Source organism: Lissotriton vulgaris, chromosome 4_1, assembly GCF_964263255.1.
Source record: "Lissotriton vulgaris chromosome 4_1, aLisVul1.2, whole genome shotgun sequence".
In the NCBI taxonomy this organism is placed as follows: Eukaryota; Metazoa; Chordata; class Amphibia; order Caudata; family Salamandridae; genus Lissotriton; species Lissotriton vulgaris.
This window is the reverse complement of record NC_141691.1, coordinates 991,663,188-991,690,277: the sequence shown is the minus strand read 5'-3', so window position 1 is coordinate 991,690,277 and position 27,090 is coordinate 991,663,188. Positions and strand designations below refer to the sequence as shown.

At 54.1% G+C, this 27,090-nt stretch overlaps 1 protein-coding gene across 2 annotated transcripts in view; it reads left to right on the top strand.

Annotated features, from left to right (window-relative positions):
• The window catches only part of CIDEA (cell death inducing DFFA like effector a), a 231,761-nt gene that overhangs the window by 127,207 nt on the left and 77,464 nt on the right, over positions 1–27,090 (top strand). For both annotated transcript variants that reach the window (XM_086965252.1, XM_086965253.1), the window contains exon 4: positions 26,639–26,820. In XM_086965252.1, the coding sequence (XP_086821378.1) occupies positions 26,639–26,820 (182 nt within the window). The remainder of the gene's footprint in view (positions 1–26,638; positions 26,821–27,090) is intronic.

Below are 27,090 nucleotides of genomic sequence, written 5' to 3'. Positions count from 1 at the left end.
CGTCAAGTGATACAGAAACACAGTATTTCGGGCAGATGGCTCACTTACGAAAGCGGAGACAAAAAATAGGCCTGGCCACCAAATTAAAAGAGGCCCCCCATTAGTGAATCAGATAGCTAAACAAGCATTTGCAATGCAATAGGTCTCGCATTTACGCAAGTTTGAGCTATTGGCATTGTAAATGACAATGCCTTTTTTTTCTTATTTTGATTTGTAAAACCAAAAGAAAAAAGGCATTGTCATTTACAATGCAAATAGCTTAAACTCACGTAAATGCGAGACCTATTGCATTGCAAATGCTTGTTGTTTGTGTTTTTGTCCTGACGAAAGCTCCGTAGACCCGGCTGGGCTTAGGGAGCTGAAACATGTTGACACATTTTTCAAGACATGCGGTAATCCAGTAACACGATTACCACCATATCGCAATTTCCTTTTTAATGATAGTGCCTACCCATTAACAATAAATAACTTTTTAGGTTAGACACTATTTTTATCTTATTTTTTCATTACATTCCACTATTTCTGGACACTTCTTCCTGTACCGGAGGTAGCCTCGGGTGAGGCAGGCATCCAGCACGTTAATCAACTACCCTATGAATACGCCACGACTCCTGATGGGGCGGAAAAAAGATATACCGCAACGATAAAACCAGGATGTCTATGAGGGTCTTCGAATACAAACCAATGGTTTTGTAGAAACAAGTGTCCATTCTATTTTTGATTATCAAAATATCTGATAGACTACTAGCCGCAGATTCCTTAACGTAGAATTATCCCCAGGTATGAGACTCGATCCGGATAATCTTTTGCCACAGCATTCCTGCGCGCCGGGGGGCGGCACCACGCGACTCCACCCTGACTTCCGCAGACGTGACGTCAGCAAGGTCACATAAGTCCCACCCGGCGCGCTGGCGTCATTTTCTTTCTTTTCCGCGTGCAACGCGGATCCTGAGTGAGTTCCCTTGCCTGTTTTCAGGCCTCTTTTAACGCCTTTACGTTGGGAACAGTGTGCAATGCCTTCGGCTTTCAAGACGTGTGCTTCTTGTACACATCAGATGTCGGCCACAGACCCTCACCCTATTTGTATGTGATGTTTTGGCGAGCACAATGATTCTCCGGACTGCGACGCTTTTCAGCATGTCAGGCCGAAGTCCCATCGGGATCGCCGGTTGAAATTGCTTTCGGCCCGCTTGTCCATGTCAGTCTCGTCACCGTGTCTGTCCCCTACCTCAGAAGCATCCAGAAGCCGCCAATTCTGGCTGTGGCATCGTCCTTCACCTAGGCCCCACGGGCATCGCTCGCCCGCCGGTAAGTCTTGCAGCTTGCCCTGTCCTCGTTCTGCAGAGGGCACGGGTTCCTCTCGGAATGTGCGCCCTCGCCCAACGCCTCCCTTTCTGCTGTTTCCTGGCATTGGGGCGACAAGGGCCCAAATGAAGGCCTAATCTACGTCTCTGAAGGCTTCTTTGGGCCCCCCTACTCTTCCTGAGACGTCCACGGATCCCTCGCCATGCGCGGGCCTTCTGCGGACACGCCGGCGGATTTGCCCCAGGCGCCGACCCATTCGGCTTCAGGTTTTGGAGGTGTGGTGTCGTCGAGGTGCGGCCCTACGGGCATCCCCTCTTTGACTCATGGTGTCCCTGCCTCGCCCCAAAGCCCTGTGGTGTTGCAGGAGGTCGCAGGGACTCACGGCTCGTCCCCAAGCCCCCCTCGGTCCTCTGGGTAGGCGGGTGTCTTACCGGAGGCCGAGCCAACGCCTCTCCGGCACGACTGCTTTTTTCCCCGGCCCTGGCGGCGCCGCGGGTGGAAGCAGGGACCCGGGGCGCCTCCCCGAGTCTCTCTTGGTCCTCTGCGCAGGCGGCTGCCTCGTCGGAGGTCGAGCCAGCGCCGAGGCCACTTCGGCTCCTACCTCGCCCCTCTCTTCTATGAGGCACGTGGTGGTGGAAGTCGATTCGGCACCCTGGGTGGACATTTCGCCGCCGATCGAGGATACACAGGTGCCCATGGCGGACTCCCCGGCGTCGGATCGTCGACTCTTCTCCGGATGTCCCTTCCTGTCCGGAGGATTGTCATCTCTTAGTCTCCTCTTCACCGGAGACTGGACGCCGCATCGTTGCCTTTTCTCCGGCAGCTTCCGGGGCGGGTCCTATGCCATCTCCGCGTCCACAGCCCCCGGACCCGCTCTTCTGCACCTTGCAGTTGTTTGCCTGCAGGCTGCTCTGCCTTCTCCGGAGACCCCTCAGGCCCCTCACTCGTTCATGGGTCCTCCATCCTTCAGGGGCGGGCCGTTTCTTCCTCCAGCAGGGCACGGGGATGGGCGGCTTAATTTGCAGCCTTCACCCACGGTAAAGTTGCTCTCTCCCCCACGTCGCCCTACGGAGGAGAGTGTAGCCTTTGTCCAGGCCATCTCCACGGCCACCGGCATTTTGCAAATGGGCAAACCGGTCGCTCCACTCCCAATTGATCGCTTGTTGGAGGGGAGCCGCTTCTTCCATTTTAAGCTTCGCTCCACAATTCTCTTCTGGAGGGCTGGGGGCGTCCTGCTACGGAGCATCCGGTGCCTCAGCCGCTCCTCCACCGCCACCATCCTCCCCGCACGATCCAGTCTGCCTTTTTTCCCACCCATTTGCCCAGGCCCCTGTCCTACAGACTGCTTTTCCTTCCTTGTCTTCGGTGTTGCTCCCTCAGTCACGGGAGGCCCGGTGGCTGGACTCCTGGGGGTGTAACCTTTTCGCTTCCACTAGTGCTGCTCTACATGCGCTCAACACACTTTCTGTCTCGCGCCTCCCACAAAGGTGTCTGCGCTGATCTGCGGCACCATGTGCTGGATGGTCAGGAGTTAGCTGCATTTATTCTTCGTTCGGCCTTGGATGTCTCTGGTACTCTCGCCAGCACTATGGTGAGTTCTGTGGCCCTCCGCCGCCATGCTAGGTTGCGGGATTGCCTCTTTCCTGAAAATATTTGGGAGCTCTTGTAGACCTGCCCTTTGATGAGATTCTTTTATTTAACACCCACGCGGACTCAGCTATTCAGCGACTCCTTGCCGGGCTCCGCGCTCCTCCCCCTCCGTAAGCTTCAGCTTGTCGGTCCTCGGGTGTCTTATGGGAGGCGTTTATACCGCCTTTCTCTTTGGGCCTAGTGTTTCGGGTGGCCCCTTTGTGTGCTATGTGTGGCTGGTAATGCCTTCAGGGTCCTTAAGTTGGCCCCTCTGTACTGTTGGCTGCTGGTACAGCCCTTCAGGTTTTGTGGTGTGTGTTGTTTGGCTGTTAGTGAAGCCGTATAGGTCCTCAGGTTGGACCATCTGTGTATTTTTCTTTTTTGGCTGATTGGTAAGCCGTCTGTGGTGATACCCACAGGTCTTTTATGTTCTTGACTTCTGCTGTGGGTTTCCCCTAATAGGTGTTCCCCTGTTTTGTTTTGGGATGTGTCATGCCCTAGGTGGGGTACTTGTTGGCTATTGTATAGCTCTGTATTAAGCTGGGCGGGTGTGGATACCTTCTCGGGTTCCTCACATTTTCTGGCGCCACTGTATACCGCTTGGTGCAGTCTTTTTTCTTTCACCTTAGCGCAGCTTGCGCTGCTCCAGGTTCTGTCCTGCTCAGCATCAGATGGTGTTTCTATCCTTCTTCTACATGGCTTGCCTGTCGTACGTTTTGCCCTTTGTTCCTGTGGGATATCTGCTTCTGTGTATTTTGCCCTCCCTCTTTAGCCACTCGATCGCCAGACCGACTTTTGTCATGCCGTCTGTGGCGTTGTGTCTTGGTGTTTCCACCTTATTATCCAACGTTTCGGCCTGGTCCTCTACCTTGTGTTCCAGGGGGGCTAGGATATTCCTGGTGTTCTCCTGTGTTCTGGTTGACCGCTTAGGTCTGTGCTACATATTTCTCACTTTTCCTCTTTTTCTTCTGGCCAATCCCACTTCTCTTCGTGGGCTTGGTTGTGCCACTGGGACGGTCCTTCTCTGGGGCTTGTTCCGGGGTTCCCTTTCCTCTGTCTTAGTCTTGTGCTCGGCTTGTTTCGGGCACACTGCTTCATAGTATGTACCAGTTGCCTGCTGCGCATGCATGGTTGTTATGGTCCACCTCCGTGGGCTTCAGCGTGTACCCGTGTGCTCCTGTCCCTTGCTCTTCTGGAACTTTGCGCAACGGTGTCTTCACACGTATACGCTTCTCGGCTGTGGGGCCGTTCCTGCCTTGCCCCCTGTCTCGTGCTGATGCTAGTTCAGCTATTCCCTTCAGTCTCTGCCTCCGTTTCCACCCCTTCTCCTTGGATTTTGCGGGTGGTTCTTTTCTTCCTTTTGGTACTCTCCTGGTGCCGTCTGTCCCTCCGGGTTCTCTGGCGGACTCCCTTTGCCCCTCGGGTAGGCTTGTGGTATCCTGGCCTTCCCTTTTCCTTATTTACTTCTGCTTGGTGGGGGCGGGGCCGTCCTTCCTATCCCCATGACACATCTCTGTTGGGGCCCTGTTTTCTTCCAAGCTGCTGAGGTTCTCTCGCAGACCCTCCTCCTCTATGGGTATGGCTAGGGTAACTATTCTATGTTAAGGAATCTGCGGCTAGTAGTCTCTATCAGATGTACGAGTTACTTACTTTCGGTAACGATGTACCTGATAGAGACGATTCTAGCCTCCTATTCCTTCACGGCCCGCCCTTCCTCCCCGTTCTGCGAAGACCTTCAGTTTGGTCTTCTGCACTTGCCTCCCTCCGGGTGGCTTTGCCTTCTGCGAGTGTCCTCTTTCACTTCCTTCCTAGCGGGATGCTTTGTTCTGTTTATTTGTTCCACCCCTTCCTTTCTGGCAGATGGACGGAAGGTTCATGTGTACTTCTGCAACCTTACACCCTGGTTATTCCAGTGTAGGGCCTCTGCATAATCTTCTCCTTTTTTCATTGCTTGGGGTTTCTGACTCCTCTGCAGTCCTCTGGGTTGGGGTCTCTTCGCTGTGCTCCAGCCCTCAGCTCTTTGCAAGGGATACAACACTCCTTGATGGTGTTGTCTTGGGGTAATTAATCGTTACTCATCTGTTCCGGAATTGTTCCCCTTCACTGTTGTAGATTGTGGTTGCAGACTTTTTGTCGTCTGCTATGACATATCTGAAAGAAACACGGTAGTATTAGATTCCTTACCTTAGAATATCCCCAGGCGTCAGTCTGGATCCGGAAACTTTTGCGTAGCAGTACCCCTGCGCGTCGGTAGGCGTCGTCTGCAGGCGTCCCCTGCGGCTCCGCGTCCGTCGTTGGCGTCGTGCGCCGTGATGACGTCGCTGGAGTATATAGACGCTGCCTCTGCGCGCTGACGTCAGTTCTTCTTTTTTCCGCGCCAGTTAGCGCAGAGCTGAAGAGCAGTACTCCGGTCTTTTGACCAAAGTTTTGAATCTTTTTGATAATCTTCTTACGATGCCGGTAGGATGCCTGGTTTTAAGAACTGTGATGACTGCGACCGCACGATGTCGGTCACGGACCATCACCGCCTCTGTCTCCGGTGCCTGGGCCCCGACCACGACGTGGACGCCTGTGTCGATTGCCGGGCCTTGACGAAGAAAGCTAGGCGGGAGCGGTCCCGCAAGCTACTCGAGCTGCGGGTGTCGGCCCCGCGTCGAGAGAGGTCCCGGTCCGGCCGGAGGTCGAGGGAGCGGTCGAGGGAGCGGTCGCGGAGCCGTCATGAACGCTCCGGAAGTCATCATCATTCCTTTGGTTCCTCAGGTAGGAAGCACAAGAAGTCGGGGCGTCGTCATCGTACCCCCGACTCCCCCCGACGCGGCCGGGGGTTCGGGTGGCCCCACCCCCGCGGCTCCGCATGAGCTGTCGGCGCGGCCTGCTCCATACCCTACGGTCCCTGGGCAAGGCGCGACGCCCGAGGAGATAGAGGAGTTCCTCATGGCCATGAGGAAGCTGTCTTCTCCGACGGGGCCTACGGCGCCTTCTGGCCCAGTGCCCTCGTCCGAGGGCCCTAGCGGGTCGGGTGCTCCTGCCTCGACGCCGTCGGGTGCTCCGGCCCCGGCGCCGCAGGGGCCTTCAGGGTCGACGCCGGCTGGCCAGCCGACCTCCCCGGCACCGCTCCCATCGGGGCTGCCCCCGACGGGGTCCCTGCACGACGCCGGTCCTCCGTTGCCGGCTCCGGGCGGCGCCGCCCCCATACCCTTTCCGACTCCGGTCACGGAGCCGAACCGGCGTCGCACAACGCCGAGTCCGGCGCCGATGGGTCTATGAACCCCGAGGAGCCGGTCTACTATGTTGATCCCGAATATGATGAGGAGGCAGATTACGGGGAGGGGTCTGAGGACCCTCTGACACGTGAATGTCAGTACACTGCGGACTGGGCAGGTGACTTGGGTGACGCCAGTGGTCTAGACGACTCCCCTAACCCTGGCTTTGTCTCGCCTCCTACCGTTGCTTCGGAGGAGGGGGCTGCTTATTCAGTGGTGTTGATGAGGGCTGCCAAGGCCTTAAACCTTGAGCTCCCCGTCGCGGCCGTGAGGACTAACATCCTCACGGAGGTCCTCAAACTGCAGTCATGCCCACAGGAGCCACTGCTGCCGTTCAACGAGGTCTTGTCTGACGTTCTTTTGGGCATGTGGTCCAGGCCCGCTTCAGGTTCGCCTGTTGATAGGAACGTGGCCAGACGCCACCGTCCTTGTTCGGATGACCCCAAGTTACTGTCCACCCATCCCACCCCTGAGAGTCTGGTGATCCAGGCCTCCACTTCCCAAACCGCATTCCCGTCGGCCCCGCCCGACAGGGAATCAAAGAAGTACGACCTGTATGGCAAGAAGGTCTTCTCGTCCCTGAGTCTGGGACTGCGGTCTTGCAACACCGCATGCCTCTTGGGCCGCTACACCCACTCTCTGTGGGACACGGTCGCGGCATTGCTGCCGGAATGCCCACCGGAGGTACGGGCAAAGCTCGGCAAGGCTATGATTGAAGGCCGAGGGGGGCGTGGCTAAGCACGCAATGGCGGAGGACGCGTTAGGGTAGAGCTCCGTGCCAAGCTCCCCTTCCCTGAGCCGTTTCTCCGCCAAATTCAACTCTAGCCGCCCGAAACTGCTGGCGGACCCTCCCGGAGCTCTCCTCGGCAATCTGGCCGACTTTTGTTTCGGGGCTCCGGCGAGGCTGACCCCGACCTATCCTGCGGACCTCCTGCGGGATCCGCTGACACCTGGCCGGCGGGGCTACTACGGGAGTCCGGGGCTTGGGCCCGGCACACAGGCCCCAACTGGTAGGCCACGCCACACTGTCCGTGGCCCACTGGCCGGCTGCTGCCGCGCTGTGAGCAACCTCCGGTGGCCCGGCGATCGCCTTGACCCGCAGCAGGACTCCAGCGGAGGGCCCGGACCCAGCGGGAAGTGGGCCCCCAGCCCCCACATCGCGGCCGTCGTGCGACTGCTGCCCTGCGAGCTGGCGGGCTCCTTGGACCTCCGGAGGGCACACTTGGGGCACATCTGGGGCAGGTGAGGCGTGGAGATCGACCCCGGAGAGGCGCCGGTGGCGTGGCGGCCCCGACCAGCGGGGGCCCCTCTCCGAGACACAGTGCAGCCGTCGGAGCCACCCGGTGAGTCCCTCCTGCGCCCGCCAGCATAGAGGAGCCCACGCGGAGCCCCAAGACCCGCGGTACAGCAGACCGTCCCTCCCCTCGCCTGGACGCCATACCACTGCCGGAGACAGGCTGACCGCCCCCCCCCCTGAGACGGAGGCACGCGACGGTGTGCCCCACGCCGGGCCCGCCTGCGGGGCCCCCCCACGGGGACAACCACTGCCTGAAGGACGGCGAGGCACACGAGAGGCTGTGACCCGGGCCGGAACCGGTGGTCAGACCTGTTCGCGACGCCTGGACCCCTCGGACTCACGCACAGTGCCGGCCCCCCCGGCCCCCACTACAACTGAGGCGGAGTGACTGGGCAGCGACCCGCTAGCGCTCCGGGAGGCAATAGGCGCGGCCGCAGACCGCCAGGGACGAGCACGGGCGAAGGAGGAGACAGGACCCCCCCGCCTGCGCCGAGGCCCCCGCGCAAGGCCGCCCGCTGGAGGACCCCCCCCCCCCCCCCCTAGGGGACAACAATGACAGCCTAGCCGAAGGGACCAGCCAGCACTCGCGGGGCCCCAACCCGGGAACGCAGCGCTTCAGGGGACACCGTCACTGGAGCAACGCCAGGGGCCGACCCTGCTGGACAGGCGCCACCCGCACATGTCCGGGGGAGTGCGGACCCGCACCGGGACCGGAGGGGCCCCGCCGAAGGGGAAGACGGACAAGCGGATACACAAAATGGCCGCCGAGCAACTGGCTGCGAGGCTTGACAGCGTGCTGGCAGCGGTGGAACGGATGGAGCAGTCCCTCCAGCAAACTAGAACCTCCCTGGAGTCCAAAATTGACGGGGTCTGTTGGACTTGGCCCGTCTGGTAGGTCCGCCCCTGAAGTTTGGTGCTTAGTATATGTGTCCGGGGAATGGTGATTCCCCTTCTGAGTGTGTGTGTGGTGAGAGAGACCTGCCTCCCATAGGAATGCATGGGGAATGTATGTGGCTCTGGTAGTTCCTGATGCGTGGGGGCGTGCCGGGTCGTGTTTGGTATGTGTGCGCTCGTGAGGTTGAATGCTACAAGATGATGTATGCAGCATGTGTGTGACTAGAAGGGAAGTGCCACTTCTAGACTTTGGTGCCTGTGTGCAGTAGGTGTGCTGGTGTATGATTGGCTGAAGCCGGCTGGGCCTTCCCCACCAGGCTGGCTCCACCCCCTAGGGTGCGTCCAGTGCCCCTGGCCTGGCCAGCAGCATGAAATTCCGTATAACCAGTTCTGGCTGGTTCTCTCCCTGCCTGCCCCTTTTGGAGACAAAGGGAGCTCCTGTATAAAAGGGGGGTGGGCCCTCTTCTCTCTCTCTTCTTCTTCCTGCTTGGGACCCTGCCAGGGTCGTGCTGCTGCTTGGGGCTCAGGGAAGGGCGTGCCTCCCTGGGCCCTGCTCTGCTCCTGAACTACCTACTTCATGGACTTTCTATAGACCCGGTTGTCGACTCTTCTAGCGCTTGGGGAGCGCTTTTCTGCAGTCCCAGCGCCTGGGGCGCTTCACCTATGCTCCTAGCGCTCAGGAGCACTCTCTTGCTGACCTAGCGCCTTGGGGCGCTTCATTCATGCCCTCGCGCTATATCCAACCAGACCGGTGCCCACCCGGTGTCTGCCTCGTGCTACGAAGATACTATCACCCCAGCGAGAGCCTACCTCGCTTTATCGCCTGCCCTGGTGCCTTACGAGGAAGCCTACTCCTCGTCAATTTCCCCCCGTGTTCACCGCCGCCGCCCGGGACCCTGGTGATGTCATCCCCGGGCCGCGCTGGGATTGGCTGCCGGCCCGGGATTCCCCCCAGCGTCATCCCCCAGGCCGCGCCGTGATTGGCTGCCGGCCCGAGAGAAGGAGAGAGGCCGGCCGAAGAAGGACGCCGAAGCAGGAGCGGCGGGAGCCCACTCCGCGCTCCTGCCAGACCCCCGCGAAGCTGCTGATTCCCCCCCCGGGGCCCCCGCGAGGGAGGGAGCCCCGGAGCACCCGACGAAGGCGCAACAGACCCGGTGAGTGCAACGGAGAGGAGGGGGCGTCGGGGCTCATTGTCGGAGCTCGCCCCGCCCCTCCAGTAACCCGCCGGTTGTGCCTCAAGGCCCGAAGGGCCCACAGTGATGCCGGGTCCCCCGAGGGGGGCCCCGCCTGCCCACAGTTCTGGTCCCGAGCCCGCGAGGCTCCGTCACGGCCCCTGGGGCCCCCATTGATGCCGGGTCCCCCGAGGGGGGGGCCCCGCCTGCCCACAGATTTGTCCTTGAGCCCCAAGATGGCTCCCACGTGGCCCTGACTTCCCGAGCCCAGAGAGGCTCCTCCATTCGGCCGATTCCCCCTGAGCCTGGGAGGCTCCACCCTCACCCATTGCTCCGAGCCTGAGGAGGCTCCCACGTGTCCCTGACCCCCGAGCCTGCAAGGCTACATCCAAACCCCTCAGCGGCCCAGCACTTCGTGGGCCGCTGCCACGTTTAGGTTTGCCCCGGGCCCCTTGCAGCCCATTATGGACATCGAGACTTTAAGGCGCCCTTGCCTCAGGAAGGCCATCTGGCCTAGGGGGCGCTACTGACTATCATCAAAGTGTTGCTAGGAATTCTTATGTGTTGCCCTGCTGATGGGGGCCTCTGTGGTGTGCTGTACCTTGCCATTCCTTCCCTCCTGTATAACCTTGCCTCATGTATGTCTATACTGGTTAGAGTGAGTTCTATTGCTGGTTCTATGAGACCCCGGGGCGGGACGTATTCTATGCTAAGCTCCTGGTGATTGTGTTCTAGTCCTAGTCCGAGGAAGCTCCCAGTGAATATGTGTTCTAATGCTAGATCGATCATGTGCCTACCCCTGGCAGGGCCCCTTGGCCCTGCCCTGTTCTTTCCCCTTGTAACCCCTGCCGTACCTCGAGCCCCTTGTAAGGTGTATGTTCCTATGTGTCCTTCGTAATACAAAGACTATTTTCATATATATACTTGGTGTGGAGTTCCTTTTGTGGGGGGGGCCCGGGAGGTTGTTGTTGGTGGGTGCGTGCGCAAATGCTTCACACATGTCCTCCGAGATAGGCCTGACTGCCCGCGCCGCGTTACCTAGAGGGCGAGCAGGGGTCGACTTTATATAGGAGTGGTGGTCTCTGACTGGCTGTGGCGCAAGCCCTGGCCGGCCGGGGGTCCCATTTCCTACAGGGTCGCAGTGGACCTGACCCTCCTGCGCGACGACCATAGGAAATTGTCCGACCGAACCAAGACCCTGGAAGGCGCAGTGAAGGAGATCGAGCCCAAGGTCACCCAGACTGACAGACACGTACAGGACCTCCTGAACAGAGTGGAGTTCCTGGAGGACAGGGCTGAGGACGCGGAAGGGAGGGCGAGACGCAACAACATTAGACTTGTGGGGGTCCCGGAGAAATGGGAAGGGACCCGCCCGGCCGAACATGTGGAAGAATGGCTACGGACACTTTTGCCCGAAGGCTCGCTGTCACCACACTTCGTCGTGGAGCGCGCGCATCGGGTGCCAACGAGACCCTATACCACCGGCGCCAACCCGAGGCCGCTGCTCTTCAGAATACTGAACTATAGGGACAGAGACACGGTGCTACGAGAGGCACGGCGGTTGGGCGAGGTGCGCATAGACAACGCGTCGATCATGTTCTTTCCCGACTACACCATCCAGGTGCAGCGCCAGAGGCACGACTTCATGGCAGTGAAGAGGAGACTACGCACCGCGGGCCTCAAGTACTCCCTGCTATTCCCTGCCAAGCTGAGAGTGGTGGCGGGAGATAGCACTTACTTCTTCAACACACCCGAGGAGGCCGACGAGTGGCTGGACGGAGGCACGGACACGGCACCGAAGCACTCTCGCGGGGGCGAGACGAGGACCAGGCCACGAGCACCGCGACGGCGCCGCAGGCACAGGACCCAACAGTCCCAACGCGCGGAGGAGGGGGCGGGACTTTCCCCCACACTGGACCAGATGCTCCGAGAACAACGCGATGCACTGCAGAAGGTCTCCCAAATAAGCAACTCACCCTCCCATGTGACGACCCAGGAGGACGGCCAACAGCCGGTACCCAGCGACGACGACGAGGCCATATACGGGATCCCGAACTCACAGATCTCGATGGAACTGCCCATTGTCACGCCGCAAACCTCGGACCTGATCCACTAACCCCACGGGGGATGTCTGCATTGGCCCTGCCATGACGAGGGAGGGGCTGGCAGTGGTCGCCTGGACGATGGTGCGCAATCGGCGCCCGCCACTGCTGGGGCCACCCCCCCCCCCTCCCTCCCCCCCCCCCCCCCCCCCCCCCCCCCTGCTGCCAGCTGATCGAACTGTGGACACCTGGAACAGTGAGTAATGCCCTTATGGCACTAGTGGTAAGCTGGGAAGGCGCTGAAGGGGTGGTCTTTTAGCGCGCATCCGCGCCTGGTCGCACACAGGATGGGCGATTTGGAGCATTGGACCGCAGTGGGCGGCCACTATTGTCCTGTATTGTATGGCTCAGGGAAGCGGCCTGCTTCCCCTACAACTGACTGTACATACATCCTGCCGAACTTGTGCTTAGCACACACTGCCCCTTGAACAAAGTAAGACTGTTCCTCTCTCCTGAGAGTATGGACGGTGGCTCGTTCCGCCACTGCCCTTTTGGTATTTTAGTGGGGTTCGCCCGCTGTTGGTTGTTGTTCTTTACTGTTTTTTTTCCCTGTCCTTATGTTTTCCCAAACTTTGCTGAGTGTAATGAGGGGGGTGGGAACGGAAGAGCTGGGAGAGCCACTGCTGGGGCCTTTGGTGATGCCGCTGCTATTGGGAGGGTCAGGGGGGAATGTATATTGCTGCAATGTCTGCCATAAAAATATGCACGTGGAACATTAGAGGTATGCACTCACCCGCGCGCAGGTACCAAATCTACTCCTACTTGAAGAGGCAGAACGTACAGGTCGCGCTATTGCAGGAAACACACCTGAGTGGGGGCGGAGGTGACAGCGCTGAGGCGGAGATGGAGGGGACAACTGTATGTCACTGAATACTCCTCGTACGCCCGCGGGGCGCTGCTATGGGTAAAGCCGGGAACCCCCTTCGTAATGTCGGACGTACACATAGATGCGGAGGGGAGGTATGTCCTGGTGAAGGGTCGCATAGACGGGCAACCAGTGGTCCTGGCGTCCATTTACGCTCCAAACACGGATCAGGGCACCTTCCTGGCGCGTATCTCAGGGAAATTAGCGCCCTGGCACGGCGTCCCATGGATCCTGGGGGGGCGACTATAACGCGGTACTAGACCCAGTGTTGGACCGTTCGGTCCCGCCGAGGCCAGAGGCGACGCCCCAGGGGGCCACGAGGACACTCACACAGTGGGCGACGCAGTGGGGTCTGAAAGATGCATGGCGTGCGCACAATCCGAACACTAGGGTGTACTCGTACTTCTCGGGAGCACATGCATTACATGTTCGCCTCGACAGATTCATGGTGTCAGCGGACATGTTGCCCCATATCACAGACTCACAATACCTGGGTAGGACACACTCCGACCACAACCCCCATACACTGCACATGGCCTGGGAACGCCCGCGCCCGCCAATCCCCACGTGGCGACTGCAACCTGCATTACTGCTAGATGCCCCCTTCAGAGACTCCCTGCAGGCCAGCGTAGCGCAATACTTCGAAGACAACTCAGATACAGCATCCTCCCCGAGAGTAGAGTGGGACGCATTCAAGGTGGTGGTACGGGGACATTGCTTGAGCACTCAGGGGAGCATACGGTGGAAGCTGGAGGAGGACTTGCGCAGGGTGGAGGCGGACCTACTCGGCGGGGAGCAGGAGGCGGTGGAGGGTGCAGGTGACCGGCTGCAGGCGGCCCGGGCGGAGCACGAAACGCTACTGGAACGGCTGCGGCACGTCAACTTTGCGGCCCATTCGGCGCGAGTGCACCAGCACGGGGACAAGCCCGGCAGGCTATTGGCCTGGTTAGTCAGGCAGGAGGAACGCACGGAGCCGGTCTCCGTCATCCGCACGGCTGAGGGAGACCTAGTGTACACCCAAAATAGGATACACCAAGCGTTTGTGGGACACTACCGGGCCCTATATAAGTCGCAACTGAGAGTAACTGCGGCCTACATAGCAGACTACCTGTCGGGCATCCCGCTGCCCTCCCTTATAGGCTCCCAACAGGACGCCCTGGGGGCGCCGTTCTCCGCAGACGAAATACGCGAGGCCATCTTCGCACTGTCCAACGGCAAATCACCTGGCCCGGATGGACTGCCCGCCGAATTTTTTAAGGCGTGCTCAGACACGCTGGTTCCGGAGTCGCTCAAGTTGTACAATACAGCAATGGAAGAATCAGCGCTCCCAGACTCGCTTAACGAGGCAAACTTGGTCTCGCTGCTGAAGCCGGGCAGAGATGGCGCACTCATGGGGTCCTATAGACCGTTGGCCATGCTAAACACTGATTATAACATTTTCACCTCACTCCTGGCCCGCCGCCTGGCCCTGGAGGCGCCTACTCTGATACACGCCGATCAAAATGGCTTCATGCCGGCGCGGAGCACGTCTCGTAATCTACGCCGCCTCTTCCGGATTCAGGAAGCGGCTCTGACGCATTGGCCTAGATCGGGGTGCCTGGTCCTGGACCTGGAGAAGGCCTTCGATTCGGTAGAATGGCCATACCTGGGAGCCGTGCTGGACAGATTTGAGGTGGGAGATGCATTTGCCGACATGGTCGGTCTGCTCTACCAGAGACCCAGTGTCCGAGTGAGGACGGGAAGGCTGCTGTCGGAGAGGATCGGGGTGCGCAGAGGCACCAGGCAAGGCTGCCCCCTGTCCCCCCTCCTCTTCTCCTTAGCCATCGAACCACTGGCAGCGCTGCTACGGGACAGAGGAGCGGAATGGGGGATCCCATTGGCTGACGGAACGCACATAGTCTCACTCTACGCAGACGACCTGCTGCTTTATGTGCGGGACCTCACCGCGGTGCCAGCCGAGCTATCGGACGTCTTCCAGACCTTCGCAGAGGTCTCGGGCCTCAGGGTCAACTGGGCCAAGTCCGGGGCATACTCGTTTAGCCGTGATCAGGAGGAATGCGATGTCCATCTTGGAGGGGCCAGGCTCGCTTGGTACCCGACCACGTTTAAATACCTAGGACTACACATCTATAGAGACCCACAGGACTTACTAGAGGGCAACCTGGTGCGCGCCATTTCTTCTCTGCGAGCTCAGATGTCCTTCTGGAAAACCCTTCCGCTGAACGTGCCCAGCCGCATCGCTCTTACTAAAATGATAGCGCTCCCTAGGCTGTTATACTACTTCGCGAATATCCCCACGTATGTCCCCACGCGGATATTCCGCGATCTGGAATCAATGCTCCGTGGCTTGATCTGGAACACGGGGCGACCTCGAGTGGCGCTGGCCAAACTGTACTCCCCGACCGCGGAGGGAGGACTGGCTGTCCCCAACATGGAGCTGTATTACCTGGCCGCACAGCTCCAATGGGTGACGTACTGGCTCAGCGATGCACATCTGGACGATACGGCCACTGCGGACCACCAGTGGACACATCTCCAGACCTGCGCCCTGTTTCACCCATTGACCAAGGGGCCCCGTCCCCTGCCCATGCATGTGGCCGTGGCCCGCAAATGTTTTCTCCGCAGCCTGAAGCTGACGCACAATACCAGGCCATATGCTCCTGCCCTCCCCCTGCTGGGCACCCCCAGGAGGGGCGGGTTGATTACGCAGCGCAATCTGGACCACTGGGTCTCGGCTGGAGTAGAGACCATGGGTGACCTGTATTCTGACGGAGCCCTGCTCTCATTTGCGGAGTTATCTGACACCACGGGACTCCCGGCCGGGCAGTTCCTACTCCATGCATCGGTACTGCGGGCATACACTGACTCCTGGGGTGACATCCAGGATGAACCGCCGATGCACTACCTGGTCCAATATCTACATGTAATGGGCAGAGGCTCGCAATCACACATTGGTTGGCGCAGGCGCTTCTTATTCACACGCAAAAACCCACGCAGCAGATTAGGGCTAAATGGGCGGCGCACCGTGGGAGGGATTGGACGGACGAGGAGTGGAACCTAGTATTGGCTAGCCCCGTGAACATCCCCCGCAACTCCCGCTTCCGTGTCATCCAACTATACATCCTGCACCAGGCATACCTAACGCCAGATAGAATAAACAGATACTTTGCAGTTGACACTGCTGTTTGTCCCAGATGTGACCTGTTAGGCGCAGATATCCTGCACATGCTTTGGCACTGCCCAACCCTGACCACGTACTGGGGGGAGGTGACCTCACTCCTGAATCACAGCACGGGCCCGGGCCTGCCGGACACGTGGGAGGCGTGCATCCTCGGCCTCTATAAAAGAACCAAGCTAAACAAAACGCAGGCACGGTTCTGGGATCTGGGCCTCGTTACGGCCAAACGGCTGATTACGCGACACTGGAAGCGGCGGGAACCACCCACCCCAAAACACTGGTTCGCCTCCTTTACAACCTGGGCCGGAGCGGAAGGCACGGCGCTCCACCGGGAAGAAATAGCGGGCCTGCGGCAGTTCCCGATCGCTCAGCTCTGGGATGGCATCCTGGGGTCCCTGAAGGAGGAGGGCACTGTCAGAGGGCTCACGTAGACTGGGTGAGGCCAGAGGTGGGTCCCAGGGGCTAATGCTGTATTGCAGGAATCATCGCAAGCGGCGCCACCCCCCCCCCACCCCCCCCCCCCCCCTGACGCAGACAAGAAACAGCCAGCGCGTAAACCTCGGATACGACCTAACACCCGCGCAGGCGCCCATCAGCGGCCATTGCCCAGCAGCGCGCCCCAAGCACAAAGCTGCTGACAACGCCCCCGCAAGCACACTCCACCCCCCCCCCCCACCCACTATCACATATATGTTTACATGTTTGTAGTATCGGACCCCTGCTCACGGACGGTGGCCTCTCTGCCCCCTCGTGTTGAAGTGGGCAGAAGCCGCTGACGGCACTACAGATGGCGACTGCAGGCGTGGACGCTGATGGCCACACCGACAGCAAGGCTCCTCCACCTGAATGCCACATGACCCACTAACAAGGCCGGCGACCGCAGACACACCATGGCCCGCAGGGGCTGTCCCACTCCAAGTCCAGGCACACTTGCGCGCGCACACCTCTGACCTCCAGTTGCACTGTAACAGCATAGGCAAACAACGCACCGTACAGAGGTGGTACCTACTAACACCGTGCCTGTGGGACAGACTTCGAGTGGGGAAGCCGCGATAGGAACATTGGGACACACCGATACGAACTGTTTTGTTTAGTTTGCCGATTTCATGGCTCAGTTCTAGAAAAAAATAAAAAATAAGGCGTCATTTATGGACATTTCCTTTCTTGACTTAAGAAAATGTGATTATTTTTTCCATGTCCTAGCACACCGGGGACACAAGGGACGCAGTGACATGCCCTTTTTATGTTGGCCCACACCCCCATGATTTACCGTTCATTTGCAGCCGGCCCGCAGGGTTGTAGGCTTTGCTATGTGTACTGTACCTTTGAGCATTAATAAACGTCTTACAAAAAAAAAAAAAAAAAAAAAAAATGATTGAAGGCCGAGACGCAGCAAAATACTCCATTAGGTGTGGTCTTGATACGACCGACTCGCTGGGCAGAGCGATGTCCACGACGGTGGCGATTTGTCGCCACGCCTGGCTGAGATCCGCCAACTTCTCGGCAGATGTCCAGAATGCTTTAATGGACATGCCGTTTGATGGCTGTCGCCTGTTTGGTGACAAAGCGGACCACGCGTTGGAGCGCTTCAAGGACTCCAGGGTCACGGCCAAGTCCTTGGGTCTTTCGACCCAGCGCCAGCAAACGGGTTCGTTTCGCTCCTTTCGTGGCCAAGGAAGGGGCGGTCCCACTCGTGCTGCCAGCCACGCGCCGCAACAAACTTATCAACGCGGTGGTGGCCGTGGAAACCGCCGTGGAGGCGGTCGGGGACAACAGCGAGGTCAGGCCACACCTCCCCCCGCAGCATCCGCCACAAAATCCTCCTAGTCCGTGCTTTCAGGCCCATGTGACGCCAGTGGGTGGCAGGGTTCGCCATCACCACTCCCACTGGCGCACCATTCCCTCGGACAGGTGGGTGCTGCAGATCGTCCGAAGGGGCCCCTTCGAGACCACTCCTCCAGCCATGCCACCGCAGGACCACCGTGTGTCGGGGGACGACTTGGCACTTCTGAAGGAGAAAGTTACGGCCCTCTTGGCCAAGGGGGCCATCGAGCGCGTTCCTGGGCCAGAAGTAGGGCGTGGTTGCTATTCCCACTACTTTCTGGTACCCAAGAAGGACAAGGGGGGCCTACGTCCTACCTGGACCTAAGGAACGTCAACGGCTTCCTCCGGAAGGAGAAGTTCAAGATGTTGACATTGGCTCAGGTCTTGGCTGCTCTTGACCCGCAAGACTGGATGGTAGCGTTGGACTTGCAGGATGCATATTTTCACATCCCCGTCCTGCCGGCCCACCGGCGTTACCTGCGGTTCACGGTAGGCCAAGAGCACTTTCAGTTTATCGTGCTCCCCTTCGGCCTTACCAGCGCCCCACTGGTGTTCACAAAGGTGATGGCGGTCGTCGCAGCCCATCTGCGCAGGTTAGGGGTTTCAGTCTTCCCCTACCTAGACGACTGGTTGTTGAAGGCGGACTCGCCCCAGACAGTCGTCCACCACCTCCAGATGACGGCAGACCTCCTGCACGAGCTGGGGTTTTCCATCAATGTGCCGAAATCACACTTGTGTCCCTCTCAAAAGCTCCTTTTCATCGGATCGGTTCTCGACTCGGCGCAGTTTCGGGTTTATCCTCCAGAACGGCGAGTCCAGGATATACAGGCTTTGATTCCCATCTTCCAGCCGTTATCCCAGGTTTCGGTCAGGTTGATGCTGGGGCTGATGGCTTCCTGCATCCTTCTGGTGCATCACGCCCGGTGGCGGATGCGGGCTCTGCAGTGGGACCTGAAGTTTCAGTGGGCCCAGCATCAGGGCAACTTGTCCGACCATGTCTTGATCTCGGAGGGCACTGCGAGACAACTGCAGTGGTGGCTTACGGAACGCGATTGGGTCAGAGGCAGATCCCTCTCCCTTCCCCAACCGGAGCACGTTGTTGTGATGGACGCGTCCCTCCAGGGCTGTGGAGGCCACCTGGGAGAGGCGGAGATCAGAGGCATCTGGTCTCCGGCGGAGTCCCGGCTCCATATAAATTTGTTGGAGCTACGGGCGATTCGTCTAGCACTGAAGGCATTCCTCCCCGTTGTCAGCGGGAGTGTGGTGCAGGTGTTCACGGACAACACCACCGCCATGTGGTACTGCAACAAACAGGGCGGGGTGGGGTCGTGGACCCTTTGCCAGGGGGCTCTGCGTCTCTGGCAGTGGCTGGAACATCAGGGGGTGACCCTGGTGGTTCAACACCTGGCGGGATCTCTGAACGCCAGGGCGGACGAACTCAGCCGTCGGTGCTCGATGGAACAAGAATGGCGTCTGAACTCGGACGTGGTGCAAGGCCTCTTTCTGCGATGGGGAGAGCCTTGGCTAGATCTATTCGCCACAGAAGAGAACGTGCAATGTCATCAGTTTTGCGCGTTGGAGTTTCCAAGACGGCACTCGCACGGCGACGCCTTTCGGCGCGAGTGGAGTTGCGGTCTGTTATACGCCTTTCCGCCTATACCACTTCTGCCCAGAGTGCTGAAGAAGATCAGGCGCGACCGGGCCCAAGTCATCCTTGTGGCTCCGGACTGGGCTCGAAGGTACTGGTATCCCGAGCTACTCAGCATGTCAGTCGGTCCCCCGAACCGCCTGCCTCTTCATGAGGACCTTCTGTCGCAGCAGCAGGGGACGGTCCTCCACCCGAACCTGTCCAGCCTCCACCTCCATGCATGGAGATTGAGCGGCGACAGTTGAGGCCATTTGACTTGCCTCCTGAAGTCTGTGATGTGATTCTGGCAGCCAGGCGTTCCTCCACAAAGTCGGTATACGCCTGCCGGTGGAACAAATTTGTGGCATGGTGCACAGCAAAGGCTGTGGATCCCCTTTCTGCCCCTCTTTCGGAGGTTCTCCTCTTTCTTCTCTCTCTTGCCCAGTAGGGCTCTGCTCTGGGCACTATCAAGGGCTACCTTTCTGCCCTTTCGGCCTTTCTGAGGCTGCCTGATCAACCTTCTTTGTTCAAGTCCCCTATTGTAACAAGGTTCTTGAAGGGCATCACACACATGTATCCTCCTGTTCCGTTTGTGATGCCTCAGTGGGACTTGAACCTGGTTCTAACTTTCTTAATGTGTGCTTCCTTTGAGCCACTTCATTCCTGTCCTCTCCGTCTCCTGACTTTAAAGACGGCCTTCCTGGTTGCCATCACCTCCGCCAGGAGAGTGAGTGAGCTCCAGGCTCTTTCTGTCAAACCTCCTTTCATGTCCATTCATTCAGACAAGGTGGTTCTGAGAACTAGACCTTCTTTGCTGCCCAAAGTAGTCTCTGCTTTTCACATCGGGCAGTCCATCACCTTACCCTCCTTCTTCCCGCCTCCGCATCCTTCAAAGGATGAAGAGCGGCTCCATCGTCTGGACCCAAAACGTGCGCTTTCATTTTATATGGATCGCACACGCCAGTTCCGGGTGGATGACCAACTGTTTGTTGGCTACGTGGGTGCGAAGAAGGGACAGGCGGTGCATAAACGGACCATTTCTCGGTGGGTCGTTCTATGCATCAAAGCGTGCTACTCTTTGGCTCAAAAGGAGCCTCCTGTTGGGCTGAGGGCCCATTCCACTCGGGCCGCGGCGGCTACTACTGACCTGGGCCGGGGAGTAGCCTTGCAGGACATTTGCCAGGCGGCTACGTGGGCCTCGCTGCACACTTTTGCGAGGCACTACTGCCTGGACAGTCAAGTCCGGAGGGATGGCTTCTTTGGCCGTTCTGTCCTCCAGGACTTTCTGGTGTGAAATTGTATTGGTTCGCAGACCCACCACCGGGGTTGGTATTGCTGGGGTATCTATTCTAAGGTAAGGAATCTAATACTAACGTGTTTCTTTCAGATGAACAAGTTACTTACCTTCGGTAACGATATATCTGTAAGAAACATTAGTTAGTATTAGATTCCTTACCGTCACACCCATCCTCCCCGTTCTGCGAACTGATACTTAGGGTTAAGGACATCCCTTTCAGGGCCCTATTTTCAATGGCACCAGTGTTGGTTCTCACATGGCTCTGCGTGTTCTGGCGCGGAAAAGCTGTGTGCAAAGAACTGACGTCAGCGCGCGGAGGCGGCGTCTATATACTCCAGCGACGTCATCACGGCGCACGACACCAACGACGGACGCGGAGCCGCAGGGGACGCCTGCAGACGACGCCTACCGACGCGCAGGGGTACTGCTACGCAAAAGTTTCCGGATCTAGACTGACGCCTGGGGATATTCTAAGGTAAGGAATCTAATACTAACTAATGTTTCTTACAGATATATCATTACCGAAGGTAAGTAACTTGTTCTTTTCACATGTTTTTCTGCCTCCAGGGTGGATATCCCATTCGCTTTGCAGGGTTGCTTCTCAGAAGTGCTGCTCTGCTCTTTCCCTTCCATAACTTTCAGCAACACAGTGCCTGGCGCTGTCCCTCATGGTGCTGTTCTTCACCATTCGCTTCTTTCCTTTTCATTTCACTGATTTTCTTGGACACTGTCCCCATACTTTCACCGTTTTGTTTGTGATGGCTCCGCGTTGTGGCATGAGAAAAAGTTCTCCGAAGGAAACTGACGTCAGCCCGCCGGGGTGGGACTTATGTGACCTCGCTGACGTCACGTCCGCGGACGTCAGGGCGGAGTCGCATGGTGCCGCACTCCCGGCGCGCAGGTATGCTGTGGCAAACATTTTCCAGATTCAGTCTCACGCCTGGGGATAATTCTACGTTAAGGAATCTGCGGCTAGAATCGTCTCTACCAGATACATTGTTACCGAAGGTAAGTAACTTGTACTATAGGTAGAGTCATCTACGACAGTTTAGCAAATTGGGCTGTGAATAAGGACAATCTTTCCCCTTTCCAATTTGGTTTTCGCCCAAACCTAGGTACTAATGAACAATGTTTGAACCTGTCTCTGATAATTTCTAATTACACTAATGCCAGGCAGTCCCCATTCTATTTTGCTTTTATTGGCTTGTCTACTGCCTTTGATTCAGTGGACCGAATCAAGCTATGGTTAATGTTGCTGGATCAAGGAGTGGGCCCCCCACTGGTAATTTTTTTTATCTTTCTACATTCAGATCTCTCTGCTAGAGTGTGTTTTTAATTCCTATAGTGTGCTCTCTGCTGATTTCCCCTTCAAGAGTGTAGTGAGACAGGGGTGCATATTGGCTATTCTTTTATTCATTTTATATATAAAAATGGATTAACAGCCCATTTAACTTCCCTTCCCTCAGATATCCCCAATATAGCAGGCTCCCCATTTCCCGCGTTACTTTACGCTGACGATGCAGTACTGATAGCCCTCGCTACGAATGCCGTAAGGCTCCTGTCAACCTTTTCTGCCTCTTTTATGTTAAACTTGAAAACGAATTGCACACATTATATCCTATGGACCAGATAAAATAAGGTTGAAATTTGCCTGAATGGGCAAGATTTAACAACTGGAGTCTTTTGCTATTTAGGATTAACCTTTAGTTCATCAGGGTCGTGGAACCATCATCTGGCGTAGGCTAGCTCAAAGCTTTGTAGAACTGCCGGGACGGTCTGTAACTTGATCAGAGCACTCTAGAGAGCCTGTTCTCCCTCCACTTACAGCACAGGTGTATGGTTTTTTAAAATAATTGTTGCTCCCTTAAGGCCGAGGTAAACCTCTTCCTTTGGCGGCTGCTGAGTCTACCACCTATTACTTCTCTCTTAATTTTATTTTTTCATATATAATTATTTTTATTAAACAACATGTATCGCCAAGGTAGCATAAATCAGATTGACAATTTACAGACAAGAGGAATTCATTCAACAACACAGTGATCACATTAGCTACAAGGACAGAGCAATGATACATCATGGGATACAGTTATACTGGGGGGATAGGCCCAACAGACCGGAACCAGGTAGGGCCTTCGTAAATAGTATCAACAATAATTTACCTGGTATCCTTGTCACTTATATTTAAATCACTTAGAAAAAACCACGCTATATTCTTTTCGTGATTGGGTTATTTAATCACCCAGTTTTTTCAAAAAATTCATTATTTTTTAGACGGAAGGAATCTGACCTCCACAGAGCTATAAATACAATTTACAAACATATATCACATACATTAATATACAATTCACATTTATATATACGAACAACTGAATTAACGTCAATAGATAAGACTTTTACAGTACTTTTCACAATACGACCACATAAAGGAACAAAAACCAATGTGGAACAAAGATAAAACTCTTTGTAATTCAACCCAATTGAGCAAAAAAAGTTATTTTTTGAATTTCGACGATATTGTGTCTTTCTAAAGTATCATTCATATTTATTTACATGGATCCTTTAGTTTGACCCAGCGATCATATCACTGTACCGACGCGTTTCAAGCCCCACTGTCGCCTTTGTGGGCTCTCATCAGGGCATCTTAGTTTCCCACATTGGACTCATCTATGGACACAAAAATTGAAACACCTATCACTGATTTGCACCATTCTTTTTAATCCTTGATTCTACCTTTGGCCAGTTGAACACCTACCTGCCAATATGGTAAAGCTCTTTTTTTCTGTCTCAGCACTCCTGGACAGCTATCTTAAATTATTTGGTGGCGGACCTGTAATACACAGAATTTTGTTTTTTACGAGCCACCCATACACCATACTGTTACTTAAGGCTATTTAATCGCAATGTTAGTTTAACATACCTGCACTTCTGCTTGTTGAATAGAGTTTTAAGTTCTAATTTCAGTTATCGGCTCATTCTGTTTATAAGACAAAAACGAGGGCACACGCCTAATCAGTACAGCTTTTGTAATCTGTGCCGTTGTATTCAAAGGAATAATCATGTGGTACACATACCTTTCGGCGTTTTGTTTATTCTCCGCCTACTTTCATGCAATGCATGGTCTCAAATACTGTCAATAATTCCTGTGACGGTAACACAAACCGTGTGTTAGGGCCCCTTCGTGCCACCTTATTAACTTCAGCGCTATCTGATGAGAAACGCTAGATGCTTACCTCTAAGCGTTTTCGTGGCCCCCTTTCCAACTTGCTCGGTGAACTGCCAACACGTTTCCTAAATGTGCGGCGTGCATGGGATTGCATGCACAATAAACGTGCCCATGCCCCGTGGTGGTAGATTTGTTGATTTCATTATGACGAATTCACGACACGGAAGACGTTTAGTTTGGAAACAGTTTTTGCACACGCGGCTCGAAGCTGTGCTTGGAGAAAGTATGCATCATGAGGTTTACATAGGCATACGGTAGGATTTTAATGAATCGGAGACCATTTGAGTTTACATAGTATTTGTTTTCTGTTTTGCAGATACAGGTTGTTTGGCCAACATATAGGTCAGTACAGCGTGGTTTTTAATATGACACTGAGTGCATCACACTACTTTTGGGTATATTGGTGGCACATCACTAGAACAACACACGTAAGGTAACTTGCATTACTGGATTCACTGCTCTGTGAGCATGCTAACAATTGTACACCATGTGTGGTGAGACGGGGTCTTTCCCCTTATCAAAATAAGGATTCATTTCTGATGCACATGTTTTTTATTTGTAGTATTCCCCTGATGATGGTTAATAACCGAAATGCATTGGGAAGCATAAGGATGTTATGAATTATATGTTTGGCATGATTTCAACGATATGAAGATAATCAGAAGCATTTTGATGAAGAAATAAAAAGAAGATCAATAAAGAATGTTAATATGTCGATATTGACTTTTTAAGAATGATCAAATTTATGTTTATGACGTTTAATCATTGAGCACAGACTGTGAAACTTTAACAGTTAAAGTTGTGATGTAAATTATAGTATATATGTTTAAGATGAAAGAACCTTTGGGGCTTGTGTAAAGTGCGTCCTTCAAAGAACAGTTTCTGTTCACTTTGGATAAGTTATATTCAGGACACCTTTGGAACCCTGGGGTTATCCCCCTGGTTTTCTGATCCTAATAGCACCTGTTAAGCTGCTAATGCGGAGGTGAAAGCAGCATTTATGGAACATTGCACAGACTCAAGACTGAAAACTGAGTTAGTAAAACCTTTAGTCCTGAATGACTGTAGATCCTTTTATCTGTCTTTAGACTTCACAAACTGGGAGGGATCTCTACTCTCTTTTTCCGTTTTAGGGCAGGATCCATTTATTAGTCCTTGTTTTTTAAAAATCACTCAGATTCTGGAGGAAACATAGATTCAATCTGCCCTTGTGATAACCAATCTGCACAATCACTTTTGCACTTCGTTTTTGCAGATTATAAGTACTTTCTGCAGTCGTTGATACGCAGGCTAGGCTTCTGGCACTGTAGAGTAGCTCTGCTACACTTAGTTTTTTAAGCTCACACGAAACATCATTCTTTGTTTGTGCATTCCTGAAAGCAGCCGTTCGGTCCACAAAAATTATGGTAGGCTTACTTTTGCACTGTATCTTCCTTTGAATGACAGCATTCGGTTGAAGCGTCCTCCTCCTTATCTTTTGTGTTAGTTAGGAGTACTTGGCAGACGCCATTTGATGTTTTTTGTTTTCATCACTTACTTGAAAACCGTGCTTATGTTTTTTGATAAATTTGGAGACTTAAAGTGCATTAATGTAATTATATCTATTAATTGCTTTTAAATCAACAAATATTTGTATTTATATTACTGATACAAGATGGATTTGTATTTGTTTTTATGTGCGTTTATTCTACTAGACCGAATAAAGATTTTATTGATTGATTGTCTTTAAAGTTAGGAATGGTAATGGTATCTTATTTTATATTTAAAAAAGCTCTATTCACTTAAAATTTCTAAAGGTTAAAGTGACATTATAGTTGGGTGAAAATGTCAGCTTAAACATAACATTTTAAACTAAAATTTACCAGTTCTAGTTATTTCAAGTAACTATAACTTGCACCCTTGCGATGCACTGCTTATGACCTCACATATTGCATCATTCTTGACCTATTTTATCATGTATTAATACATCAATACAACATTTGAAAGTATGTCCTATATGACAAATCTGTGCATGGTGGAGGGCACAAGTTATAGTTACTTGAAATAACTATTATGTTTTTTCGTGGTTGCTTTAGTTTAAAATGTTTCATTTAAACAGACATTTTTACTTAACTATTACGTCACTTTGATCTTTCGGTTTTTTTCAGTGAATATATACATAAATATATTACTAAAATGTAACTATTCCCTTTGATTACACTTCAGTTCCCGGAGGGAGAAGTCTAAGCCCACTCTGTAAGTTGCTAGAAATGGTTGGGTACTATTATGCTGAGAGTTTATTATCCAATGTACTCCAAAGTGCACCATTCACTACATACGTTCCTAATAAACGCTCCCCATATTTCCCATTTTACCAGAACAGGAAAGGAAGCACCTTGCAAGTAATTTTGACCCATTTTCTCAAAAAGCCCCTGCCCTATCTCATTGAAATGTTACACTCCTTCACAAAACTAGGTCTGGTGTGCATATGGTGAGTAATAAAGGAGGAACAGGGAGGGATTGGAGTTTTGCATGGCTGAGAGTGGCAGAAGATAATGTGAAAAGATTTCAAGTTAGTAGGCTCAGCCCTGTGATACGGAAAGATACTTCAGTCCAGGTGGGAGGAGACATATGGACCCTGGATAATAAGTGTGGAATGAAGATTTAATGCAATACACAGACAGATTGCCCACAACTCCATTTAGACTGATATTGGTAACCACCATGGCATCTGATCTCATGATGGACAATTTTGTGTAATTTACTTTGTGATGTTTAATAGCGTTTTCATTAATTTGTGTTTATACTTTGTTTTCCATGCTTGTTCATTGTACACTGATAATAATTTTGTATCTGATGGTCTTGACTTTATTTACAGTGTCATCTGCATGTTATGCTTTAGAGGTATTTTCAGTACATGCTCAAGCGTAGCAATTTTTAGGATTGCCTTTGATATGCATATTTTTCTTTTTTTTCATCTTAGGGAAGAAACAGCAAATTTTCTTTAGCTAATCAAAAGAAAAGAGGCATTGCGAAAATTACCCTCGATTTATATAAACTAAATCCGAAAGATTTTATTGGCTGTTTGAACATCAGTGCAACTTTTTATGAAATGTATTCTGTATCGTATGACATCCAATGCATGGGGGCAAGAAGAGTACTTCGGTGAGTATTATTTTTCTCCTGGTCTTATACCATTGAGATGTACCACAATGAGATAACAATGGCTTAGTAACCACGATTGGCATTTATTCGGCACATCACTTCTTTCCTTTAAGACCTACTGATTTGTTTTAGCTCTCTTGACAATTTACTTCTTTTGTGATGTTGCTTTTGGTGCTGGCTGTTGAGATGAGGCTTGGTTCTCATTTCTTTCTTAGCTGGTGTTATTAATTCGACTGGTTTCATGAAGCCTGGGTCATCAAATGGCTATGT